Source organism: Chiloscyllium plagiosum, unplaced genomic scaffold, assembly GCF_037043375.1.
Source record: "Chiloscyllium plagiosum isolate Xiang-an unplaced genomic scaffold, Cpla_swu_hap1 HiC_scaffold_37, whole genome shotgun sequence".
NCBI classification, from domain to species: Eukaryota; Metazoa; Chordata; class Chondrichthyes; order Orectolobiformes; family Hemiscylliidae; genus Chiloscyllium; species Chiloscyllium plagiosum.
The window spans coordinates 44,492,643-44,505,175 of NW_028270175.1; the positions used below are offsets into that span (position 1 = coordinate 44,492,643).

At 41.0% G+C, this 12,533-nt stretch overlaps 1 protein-coding gene across 2 annotated transcripts; it reads left to right on the top strand.

The window, feature by feature from the left end:
• The first annotated feature begins 677 nt into the window (after window positions 1–677).
• Window positions 678–11,864, top strand: LOC122540173 (complement C1q subcomponent subunit C-like). Of its 2 annotated transcripts, none has more exons than XM_043675507.2 (3): window positions 678–833; window positions 7,047–7,216; window positions 9,924–11,864. In XM_043675507.2, the coding sequence occupies exons 2-3, from the start codon at window positions 7,051–7,053 to the stop codon at window positions 10,475–10,477; spliced, it is 720 nt and encodes a 239-aa protein (XP_043531442.1). In that variant the 5' UTR covers window positions 678–833; window positions 7,047–7,050; the 3' UTR covers window positions 10,478–11,864. The 2 variants fall into 2 exon arrangements, with proteins under 2 accessions (XP_043531442.1, XP_043531441.1); XM_043675506.2 differs by having other exon boundaries at window positions 679–833; window positions 7,025–7,216.
• The last annotated feature ends 669 nt before the right edge of the window (window positions 11,865–12,533 follow it).

A 12,533-nucleotide genomic window follows, 5' to 3' on the forward strand; every position in this document is an offset into this window, starting at 1 on the left:
GGAAAGGTTATAAAGACTCTGATACTATACTTGATGGATTTTAGAAGGATGAGGTGAGATTTCATTGAAAATTAGAGAGTAATGAAATACCTGGATTATCTAGATGTGGAGAAGATGTTTCCACTAGTAGGAGAGAGACTAGGATCCAAGGGAACTGCCTCAGAGTGAAGGGATGATTCTTTTGAACTGACATGAGGAGAAATTTCTTCAGCTGGAGGGTTGTGAATCTGTGGAACTCATTGCTGCAGAAGGATGTGGAGGCCAAGTTATTGAGTATATTGAAGACAAAGATAGGTAGGATAAAGGGATCAAGGGTAACAGGTAGAAAGCAGAAGAATGAGGGGTCGAGAAACATACCAACCATGTTTGCATGGTGGTACAGATGTTTTGAGCTGATTGGCCTAATTCTGCTCCTAAATCTTATGGTTTTAAGGTCTTATGATTATTCGGATGTCTAGTATGTTGTGAGTTAATCCATTTCGCATCCGTATGTTTCAGTGTTAGAAACAATGAGCTCAGCCAAATAAATGAATTGGACTTGAATTTGGCATGTTTTTCTCTTCCTTGGCTGAAATAAAATAATATACATTTTTAAAATAACTTTAGGGCCAACAATAACAAAGTGAATAAAATAGGGAACTGAAAGTTGGCATTGCTGGAGTTCAAATAGAGGGCTTGGCATGAACAGCAGCCCTGTTACATCACACTTCCCTCCGTTCCTCCCTCCCAGTGTTCCAGGTTAACGAAGAAAACTTCAGAATTGCTCAAGTCATTGAGACTCCGTTAAAGTCTGATCTGGGTGTTCTCATTTGAAAGTTTTGAATATCAATAAGGTAAGAATTTAATTTCTTGATATTAAAGTTAGGAGAATAAAGTTGAAGTATTACATAGTTTATTGCATAAATAGTTTATCATGTATCATGACTAAAAACTTGAAATAAACTTAACCCCTTCACCATTATATAATTCAAAATTTAGTCATCCATGTAAGTTTAGCATGAAACATGAAAGTAACATCTGAGCAACCAAGGGAGATGATACTTTATGAAACAAAATGAAATAACTATTCAAGAATTTGACAGTAACATGTTATTGTAGGCTTTAGAAAGTTAAGTCTTTGAAGCTGTCACATCCAGCAATAATTTTAGTTGATCATATTCTGAAAAAATGGTCATAGAGCTGTTTCCTAAGCAAAGGAATGACAATCTTTTATTCTTAATATCACTGAGCAACTTATTGTTGGAGCCCGTCAGTGCAGCATTTACACAGATTAGGATAAGGCTCATATTGCTCAAAGACAGTCTGAGAGTTGAGTGTAAAATAGCATGTGATGAAAGAATTTGACTTCACACCCTCTAGCGTTTAGTCATAATAAATCAGTGTCAGTCTGAATTAAATCCTCACTGTTACCTCTCAGCACATAGTCAGATTGTGTTTCTTGTTGCTCACCGTTAACACACGTTCTTACTCTACCCCTTAGTCTTAACTGTTAGCACCTTTTCCTTCGCTACATTGATGACTGTATCGGCGCCACCTCGTGCTCCCATTAGCGGGTTGAACAGTTCATCAACTTAATCAACACATTCCACCTTAACCTCAAGTTCACATGGACCATCTCCAATACCTATCTCCACTTCCTGGAACCTCTCCGTCTCTATCTCCAGCAACTGACTCAACACAGACATCTATTTCAAACCCAGCAACTCCCACAGCTACCGTGATTACACCTCCTTCCAAGCCCCCAATCACCCTCCCCTGTAAAAATGCGATTCCTTACTCCCAATTCCTCCATTTCCACTGTATCTACTCCCAGAATGAGCAATTCCCCTCCAGGATGTCCTCCTATTTCAAGAACTGCAATTTCCTCTCCCATGTGATCAATAAAGCCCTTCACTGCATCCTTTCCACTTCCTGCACCTCCATCCTCGAACCCCATCCCTCCAACTGCTAACAAAGATAGCAACCTTCCACCCCATGAAACTCCAGATACAGTACACTATTCTCTGCCATTTCTGCCACCTACAGTCAGACCCTAACACCAAAGATATATTTACCTCCCAACCCCTATCTGTAGTCGGCAGAGACCATTCCCTCCGTGACTCCCTCATTAGGTCCAAGCCCCCCATCAACCCACCCTCCATACTCAGCACCTTCCCTTGCCGTCACATGAGGTGTAAAGCCTGCGTCCTCACCTCCCACCTCATCTCCATCCAAGGCCCTAAAGGATCATTTCAAATCTGGCAGAAACTTTCTTGCACATCCACCCACCTCATTTATTGCATCTGTTGCTCTTGATGTGGTCTCCTCTACATCGGGAAGACAGAACGCCAACTCACAGAGCGGTTAAGGGAAGATGTCTGGGACACATGCACCCAACAACCCTACCACCCTGTGGCCAACCACTTTGTCTCCCCCTTCCACTCCCACAAGGCCATGAAAATCCTAGGCCTCGTCCACTGCCAAATCAAACCACCTGTCAACTGGAGGAAGAATGCCTCATCTTCTGCCTTGGGACCCTCCAACCACACGCATCAACACTGATTTCACTAGTTTCCAAATCTCCTCTCCCCTTATCTCATCCCAGATCCAACCCTCCAACTTGGCACCATCCTCTTGACCTGTCCTACCTGTCCATCATTCATCCCACCTATCTACTTCACTCTCCCCATCGATCTATCACATTGCTTCCACCTGCAACCATCTATTGTCTTCCCAGCCTTTCCTCCAGCCCCATCTCACCCCCCTATTTATCTCTGAACTCTAGTCCCCCTCCACATTCCTGATGAAGGGCTTATGCCTAATATGTTGACTCTCCTGCTCCTCAGATGTTGCCTGACAGGCTGTACGTTTCCAGCACCACACTTTTTGACACTGACTCTCAAGCATCCGCAGTCCTCACTTTCTCCTAGTCACTGTTGGCATACAGTCTGTATAAATAACTGTTCACTATTAGCGTACATTTAGACTTTTTCCTAGGTGTAAACTGTGAATATACTGGCAGGATATATTTCTTGATGTACAATGGCACAATACAGTCAGATTGTACATCTCAGTAATAACCATTAATACATGGTCAGGCTCATCATTGAAAACAGTCAATACATAATCAGACTGTACTTCTCGGTATAAACTATTAACACTTACACTATATTTTTCACTGATATTCAGTAGCACTCAGTCAGACATTCTCCTACATGTTACTACACTCGTTTTTTTTCCTGTCATTGTCTGACCCTATTCTCACTGCTAACCAGCAATACACAGTCAGACTCCATGCTTTGATGTTACAGTAAATATACGGTCAGACTGTACTCCTCATTGTTAACTGTCAACAAACATTTCACCCAACTTTATAACCCCCCCCCCCCACTGCCCCGGCAACTTTTCCCCACTCTTCCAATTTCCACTCCAACCTCTCCAGCTTCCACACAAACGTGTACTCCTACTGATCTCTCCACCGACCACCTAATTCAGAAGGCCACAATCTCCATGGTTCACTGCTGTGTTCTGGCACAGATTCCAGACCAGACAGCACTGTCTGTTTAAGACAATAACATGACAACACAACTTGTGACATTCTAACATAAAGGTACCACCTCTCTTACTCTGTGCAATGGAGTCGATATAGACAGTTGATTGTGTATGTCATTTTCAGTAACATCAGTAAGCAGCGAACCCAGACTACGTGTGTAAGTCTCTGATATTGTATAATTAGTATTGTATATAAATTGCAGTTATCTGGCTAAAAGGTTGAGCAACTATCTGTGGTGTCTCTAATGTGGATTACAATTTGGAAAAAATAAAATGGCAGACTTGATCAACATCAAGATGCAAGTAATGCCTTTTCACGTAAAATGATTTCTTCAGAGTTTTAAAGTAAAAACCACAACAAAACTCATGGGGCAGTATGTTTTAAAACATTTTTATATGAAAAAAGCCTTACTAATGTCCTGATGTCAATTAAGTTTACTACCAACTTTTTTTCCAAGTTGTGACAAAAGTAAAAAGGCCACAATGTAACATCATCATTCAGTGTTATTGTGTAAGCTCAATGTACAGGAAGATATCTGCTGCTATAAGCCTATAATTCTTAAACAGCCCACAACATACAATATAGAAAAGAGCAGAGACGTCAACACAAGCATAATATCGAACTATTTTGCACTATAACTTCATACACCAGTATTTTAGAGAGCAAAAAGATGGAAAACAAAAAGAACCATGGATTGACATTTCTTTGACATTCTCTCAGAACCTCAGTTGTTTAAAGAAAGTATCAACTTTAATAATCTGCAAATAAATGACAAATACTATTTATATGGCAAGTCAAGTTATGTTTTTGGTGTGTAGTAGCCCCCAGGATGTTGATAGTGTGGGATTCAGCATTAGTAATCCCTTTGAACATCAAAGGGAGATGGTGGAATAATTTCTTATTGAAAATGGTCATTGCCTATTATTTGTGGGGGATGAATGTTACTTGCTACTTGTCAGCCTATGCCTGGATATTGTTCATTTGAATATGGACTGCTTCAATATTTGAGGAGTCGTGAATGGTGCTGAACATTGTGCAATTAACAGTGAACATCCGTACTTCTGACCTTGCGATGGAGGGAAGGTCCTTGATGAAGCAGCTGAAGATGGTTGGAGGTAGGACAGTATCCTGAGAAACTCCTGCAGAGATGTCCAGGAGCTGTGATGACTGACCTCCAATAACCACAACCATTTTCCTGTGTGCTAGGTATGTTTCCAACCAGCTGAGAACTTTGCCCTGATTCCCATTGATTCCAGTTTTACTTTATGCCACGTTCAGTCGAATGTGATCTTGATATCACATCCACTCTCACTTGGCTTCTGAAATTCAGTGCTTTCCTACATATTTGTGCCAAGACTGTAACATCATTAAGATTAAAACCCAGACTGTGCATGTATGGCTGTGATGTAGACTGAGGATTAGAGCTCAAACTGTTCAGTGGAAATGTTAAGAAGTAGATGAGAGTATACTGGTTGATGTGGTGTATATGGATTTCAGCAAGGTGTTCGATAAGGTTCCCCACAGTAGGCTATTGTACAAAATGCAGAGGAATGGGATTGTGGGAGATATAGCAGTTTGGATCAGTAATTGGCTTGCTGAAAGAAGACAGAGGGTGGTGGTTGATGGGAAATGTTCATCCTGAAGTACAGTTACTAGTGGTGTACTGCAAGGGTTGGTGTTGGGTCCACTGCTGTTTGTCATTTTTATAAAAGACCTGGATGAGGGCGTAGAAGGGTGGGTTAGTAAATTTACAGACGACACTAAGGTCAGTGGAGTTGTGGATAGTGACAAAGAATGTTGTGGGTTACAGAGAGACATAGATAAGCTGCAGAGCTGGGCTGAGAGTTGGCAAACGGAGTTTAATGCAGACAAGTGTGAGGTGATTCACTTTGGTTGGCGTAACCGGAATGCAAAGTACTGGGCTAATGGTAAGATTCTTGGTAGTGTAGATGAACAGAGATCTAGGTGTCCAGGTACACAGATCCTTGAAAGTTGCCATCCAGATTGACAGGGTTGTTAAGAATGCATACAGTGTTTTAGCTTTTATTAATAGAGGGATCGAGTTCCGGAACCATGAGGCTATGCTACAGGTGTACAAAACTCTGGTGCGGCCGCACTTATAGTATTGTGCACAGTTCTGATCACTACATTATAAGAAGGATGTGAAAGCTTTGGAAAGGGTGCAGAGGAGGTTTACTAGGATGTTGCCTGGTATGGAGGGGGGGTCTTACGAGGAAAGGCTGAGGGACTTAAGACTGTTTTCATTGGAGAGAAGAAGGTTGAGAGGTGACTCAGTAGAGACATGTAAGATAATCAGAGGATTAGATAGGGTGGACAGGGAGAGGTTTTTTCCAAGTATGGTGACGGCGAGCACGAGGTGGCATAGCTTTAAATTGAGGGGTGATAGATATAGGACAGATGTCATATCATAATTTTGTAAATATTTAATGTTGTAAATAAATTTTAGATATCTGATTCTAGAAGAACTTGACTCTCTGTGGTATGTTATTCAGACTGGTATATGCAGAGTAAACCACAAAATGGCATCACCGACCGCAATCCAGCTCTCTGACTGTTGCATCACATAACATCACACTACAGAACTAATCACCTCCCCAAACCCCAACCACAATCTCATCTCCTCTTCCTGGGCTGTCCTGCTCCCTGTCTTACTCAACAGGCTGACTGTCAGACTAGCTGTCAGGCTTTTAACTAGTGTCAAGAAGTGTGGTACTGGAAAAGCACAGCATGTCAGGCAGCATCTGAGGAGTACGATTGTCGATGTTTTGGATATAAGTCCTTATTTCAACTCTCCTGCTTCTCAGCTACGGCCTGATCTTCTGTGCTTTTCCAGCACCACACTTTTTGACTCTGATCTCCAGCACCTGCAGTCCTCACTTTCTCCTAGGCTTTTAAGTATTCAGTCTACCCATCTGTCAGGCTTCAGGGCTGTCAGTCAGATTGACTATCAGTCTGTCAATTAAAATGGCTATCAGGTTGCCAATCTGTCAGGCAAATTAGTTGTCGGTCTTTCAAATTGTCAATCTTCCTTGCTGTTGGACTGCCGGGCAGGAAGTCTCTTTAAAAGCACTACCATCCAACACTATCATTAAGATTAGTTGGTTATCCTCGGAATCTGTGTTCTGTATTTCTTGTCCACTCCTTTATTACCAAGCGCAAAGGCCTGGCTACTTAACATATCAGCCACAAATGTCATTCGCCCCAGTTTGGGATTCATTGTCTAAAGGTGGCTTTAGTTAAATCTGCATCAAAGGCACAGTGACATACTAACCACAAGATGGGGCAGCACACAGAGAATTTATGGAGAGTTCTATTTGAAAATTGCTGTTCTTTTTTGGAGAACCACAGATAACAAAAGATTTAATTATCTTAAATGTAATCGATTTGTTTTCAATTGAATTTCACTGCAATTCTACCTTAATGTTTTGTGTTCTTAAATGCACAGTTTGATTGTGTGATATTCAAATCCAGGTTCTGGCTGCACATTTTACAGGCACATGATGATTGTCATTTCGCTGATGCTCCTGGTGTCAATGCTGAGTTCATTAATTCAAGGCTTCGAAACCACTTCTGGAATCCCAGGTGTACCCGGTTGTCATGGAATACCAGGGATACCTGGCAAAGACGGCAGAAATGGTATAAAAGGAGCAAAAGGAAATCCAGGTAAACCAGCAGAATCACAATAAACCACATTGATGTTGTGTTCACATTGTAGATCAAAACATTACATCAGTTATTCCAGCGCAAATTACTGAGGCATCTAACCATCGTATATAGAGTCAGGGAGATGGGCTCTTATTCGAAGCAGAAATAAGATTAGAATTAGGTTTATTGTCACATTTACTCACACAAGTACAGTGAAAAGCTTCCAAAGTCGCTGCATAGGGGATCACCTTAGGTACAAAGGTACAGAGGTACAGATTCTTCAGAACAAATTAGAAAAAAGGAAATGAGAAGTCCAGCATTACAGACTTTCATGCCACTTTAGATACAAAAAGTATCGAGGTACAAAACCCTCGGGATAAATTAAAAAAATAAAGGAATAAAAAGTTCAGAATTACACTCCTTCCAAGCAGCGAAGACTGAGCAGGTAACTCTGTTCTAGCCTCTAGTCTACTCAGGGCAGGCTTCACCTCAATGCTCTCGAGGGTGGGTGTCTGCGCTAGGCTTCACCTCAAGATGGAAGTTCATGAGGATACAAGGAGTCTATGCTGGCTTCACCCTGGACATTGTGAATGCCACCCAAGTAGCCCATTCAAATTTATAGTATCGAACCAGGCTGTTTGGCCCATTATATCAAAGCATCTCTTTCCTAGGACAGCTCGAAAATTACTACCACTCTCCCACCCTCCAACACACTCTCGCTCCAAGGTATTTAGCTTCCCAATTTCAAATATTTATTGTGATTTTCCTTTAAAAGTTTTTAAATGTTATGAATGTAAATAGAGCCTGGGTAATATTCCAGAGTAAAGCCTGATGTAAATCCAAGCAAGATGCTGCTCCCCAGTTACTGGAGGGCTGTGGGTAGTGGGTACCGAGATAACCAAGCCCAATCTCGATGTGGTATTGAGCAAGGGGATAAGCTAGCACAACTGCCCAGGTGTATATTTTTCTCAGCTTGTCGTGTGGCCTTTCCAATTGGTTTTCCACATTAGCCCCTTCACTCAGCCCCAGCCCCACTATCATTTCCTACCCCCTTTGTGTGCACTGAGGTGTGCCCATGCTCACCCATGTATTCGCCAAGATGATGGAATGAAATTGCCTTGCTCTGACCCCAGAAGAATTTTAAAAAATCTTTTCAATTTTGTAAAGTTGGCAAGATTAGCAAGGACAGTATTTATTGCCCTTCAGCTGGTGGCTTGAGATATCTACAACTAAGTGACTTGCTTAACCATTTAAGAGGGCAGTTATAAGTTGACCACTTCTACCATGGGTTTAAAGTAAGTAGGAAAGCCAACCAGGTAAAGACATCAAATTTCCTTCCCTAAACAGAATCAGTAAGCAGATGGGTTTCAGGCCAACCAACAGTTTTCAGATCATTAAGAATGAAACTGATTTATTAATGAACTGAATATAAAACCCCAGCTGCTGTGGAGGGCTTTGAAGCCACCGTCCCAGAGCATTAGGGTAGGCCTCTTCATTCCTAGCCCACTAACATTACCAGTATTGCACTGCTTGTTCTGGCTATTAGCCTTTCAGGTTATCTGTGCTTACCAAACAAATTCATTAATGTTCCCTCAGAGAAGAAATCTGCCACCATCACTCGGATTGGCCAACAAGTGGACTCCAGTCCAAAACTTGTATTTAACTAGCAAGCAAGGCACTCAGTTCACAGCGATGGAAAATAAATGCCAAACAGGTCCAGATTCCCACAATTAGAAAATATTCTCAGTGGGGACAGGAGCAGAGATTATTTCACAATACAGAATTTACTGTGGTTATGGTGGTGGAAAATAACATTGAGAAATATTGTTCCTTCAGCTTTTGCTTTACTTACATTATGCAAGAGCTCATTCATGACTGTAACAGTTCTCTGCTGAATGTAACTACTCTCCTTACTCACTGTCTGAACGCCACGTTCCCTCAGCAATCTAATCCCAGTATTCCTTGTGGAGATCGCCTAGATATAAATATTATTAAACACTCATCAGATAATTCTTCTTCTCAAAGTATAACTTTGAAGCAAGTGTACAGATAAACATTAAAACATTTATTTAGTTTTGTATTATCCACCACATTTGCACAATTACCTAACCCACAAACCAGGATATATAACTGTAAATGTCTACAAGTTGCATTGACTTTTGCATTCAGAATTAAGTTTTTCTGGGCTGTTGGAAGTTTGACTTTTGGAAAGGTGAGATAGTTCCGGATTGGTGAGTTCACTACATTTCTAACTGCCAGCTCATTGGCTTTTTTTTTTGCATGTTTGTTAACAAACATTTCTTTAAGGAGCAAATTAACTAGTTGGTGCTGTGGTTGTGGTAAAGGCATTGGGCCAGCACCCATATAGGGCCAGACTAAGTTTCTGGCACTGTAGGTTCAAATCCCATCTGAGGAACTGGTGGGTTGTAATTTCAATTAACAGAATTTGAAATTAAAAGCTAGTCTCACTGATATTGATCACAAAATTATCATTGATTGTCAGAAAAGCCCATCTGGTTTGTGAATGCCCTTTTTTGTGGACTTGATGCGTGGTTTTGGAGCCTACCACTATTCCTATTTATCCAGGCTGGGCATTGGCACATTCTGGCTGGCATGGACCATTTTGATTTATCTGCTAGCCCATCACATCGAAGATACATTTCAAGGTTTGTTACATGATGATTTTATGGAATATTTAACAAAATGAATATCTGCTTTTTGACAGGTGTCCCTGGCTTCGCTCTCTCTCAGGGTGGAGATGGCGAGAAAGGCGATACAGGAGACACTGGCCCAACCGGAAAGAGAGGGCGAAGGGGGCCTCCAGGGGAAAGGGGGGATCCAGGCAATGTGGGAGAGAAAGGGGAAAAAGGGCGATCAGGAGACCACAAGAGCACATTAAAATCTGCCTTTTCTGCAAAGAGAGGGGGACACACATATCCACCACGGGAGACCCACATCAGATTCAGTAAAATCATATCTAATGATCAAAATCACTATAACAGTGACACAGGTGTGTTCACCTGTAACATAACCGGTTTTTATTACTTTGTGTACTACGCAACGTCAGATAATAATTTATGCATTAACTTGAACATGAATGGAATAAAGAAAGCTGGCTTCTGCAATCACGGCCAGTTCTATCAGGCCAGTTCTGGAGGAATTGTACTCCACTTGCAGGTCAATGATGAGGTTTGGCTTGAAGCAACAGATTACAATGCCATGATGGGGAAAGAAGATCATGACAGTGTCTTCAGTGGATTTCTTCTCTTTCCAGATTAAGAATTCAAAGAAAACGTTTGGCTGAATGCTCTGTTGGAAATTTTAAAAGTTGTCTTTATCATGTGGCTAACATTTGCCTATTAAAATTGAGATAAATCATATCAGCTTCCTTCTCACAGTTGTGATATGTATTCACTGTTGCCAATTTATGAACTGTCCCTGTTTGAGTACTCACCACAAGTTATGATGTCAGTGTTGAGGAGGCTTTTATCCTTCTCTCATTGAGGAGCTGCATTCCTCACCAGCTATGAAACAAGTTACATCTTGGTCAAAGTCTATTAGAAGAGTACAGACTATTGCAGGTACAAAGTATTATTACAAAAAGGCAGATTAGATGATTGTACTCATGAGTAGAATTTCTAATGTGGAGGACTGTGTTATGTTGCAGCATAGTTGTTTATGCTGACTCCATCCATTATTGACCACAATGAGATTTAACTAATTTCATTGCTAAAAGTAATGGGTCTATCCCAGTGAGGGAATACTACCAATACTCTGACACAAATCAATGATTTAGACAATGCACTCGGAGCCGCACAGTCAGACCTTACTCTCCTTTTCCTCAGCTATTTCAATCTCACCTGTAATATGTTACGGGATGAAAATGTGTTGCTGGAAAAGCGCAGCAGGTCAGGCAGCATCCAGGGAACAGGAGAATCGATGTTTCGGGCATAAGCCCTTCTTCAGGAAGGCCCGAAATGTCGATTCTCCTGTTCCCTGGATGCTGCCTGACCTGCTGCACTTTTCCAGCAACACATTTTCAGCTCTGATCTCCAGCATCTGCAGACCTCACTTTCTCCTCATATGTTACGGGATCTCTGTTCTCTTCTTCCTGCTCCCTGACCTGGGCCCCACTGAGATGGCCTTGTGTTGGTCTTGTTCTTAATCTGGTAATTTTACCTGGAAGCTACTTCAGTCCCATATAAAAAACATTGATAGCTCATGAGAGATAGTAATATTTAATTCATAAGTTCTTTGTTCGACACTCAAAAGCCCCACTGTTTCTGCTATCTTTCAATACTAACCTTCACAGACCATTCACAAAACATCGCACCATTCAGACATTCAACAGAGAAGCAAAAGTACACATTGTAAAATGTATAAATTTAAGATTTGTTTACCAATGATGACTTACATACTTCAGCAGCAACTTCAATAAATCTGTAAACTTGCCTGAAAAGGTACTGCCCAGTTGGGAGTTATCCCTCTATGTATAGTGATTCTCACTCTGCTATATATCATGACAAACAGCCAGGAGATAAATGTTACTTGTTGATTGTTGTATTTCCTGTGCTAATAATCATGGCCTTTTTCTGCATTAAAACTGTATGTGGACTCACAAGCAATTTATTCAAGAAAGTATTCAATAAATGTGTTTTACGTTGTAGATCTTCATCATTGCCTGATAACACCATCACTTCAGTGATGCCACATTAAAGTTAAGTCATGAACTGTCCATAAGTGCTGAATCATCTCCACATGGAACAAACTGGGTTCTTAGAAAAGAACCTTGATAAGCTAACAATAAGGTAATGATAAATGAGTTATTCAGGAATGCCTAGAATCTGATGCCATGTCAAAGATCAACATGCCTCATTTCACTTGCTCAGTGGTAAGTGTTCAATAATGAGTAAAAACATCAGCATGATAATTTATCACACTATTTTATTTTGGGTAAGTAGTAGAGAGTTCAGTTCTATGGAGTACTACTTCAATAAAGAATCAAACTTGGACATTTTGTGAGAGGTGGTTTTATGAACAGAGGAAAGAAATGATTTACTGGTGTCTCAAAAGTAGTCTGAGAGACAACAGCTGACAGCGGCATTAACTAAAGTTAATAGTTTAACATGGGAGTCAAAGAAGGTAAAATCACATAGGATTCAGGGTAACCTGGCAAGATGGATCCAAAGTTGGCTCAGTGGTAAGAGACAGAGAGTGGTGGTACAAGGCTGTTTGTGTCACTGGAGAGATCAGGGCTGGGTCCCTTATTGTTCAAGATGTGTATAAACAATATTGATGCAAATGTGAGAGAGAAAATGAGTAAATTGTGAATGAT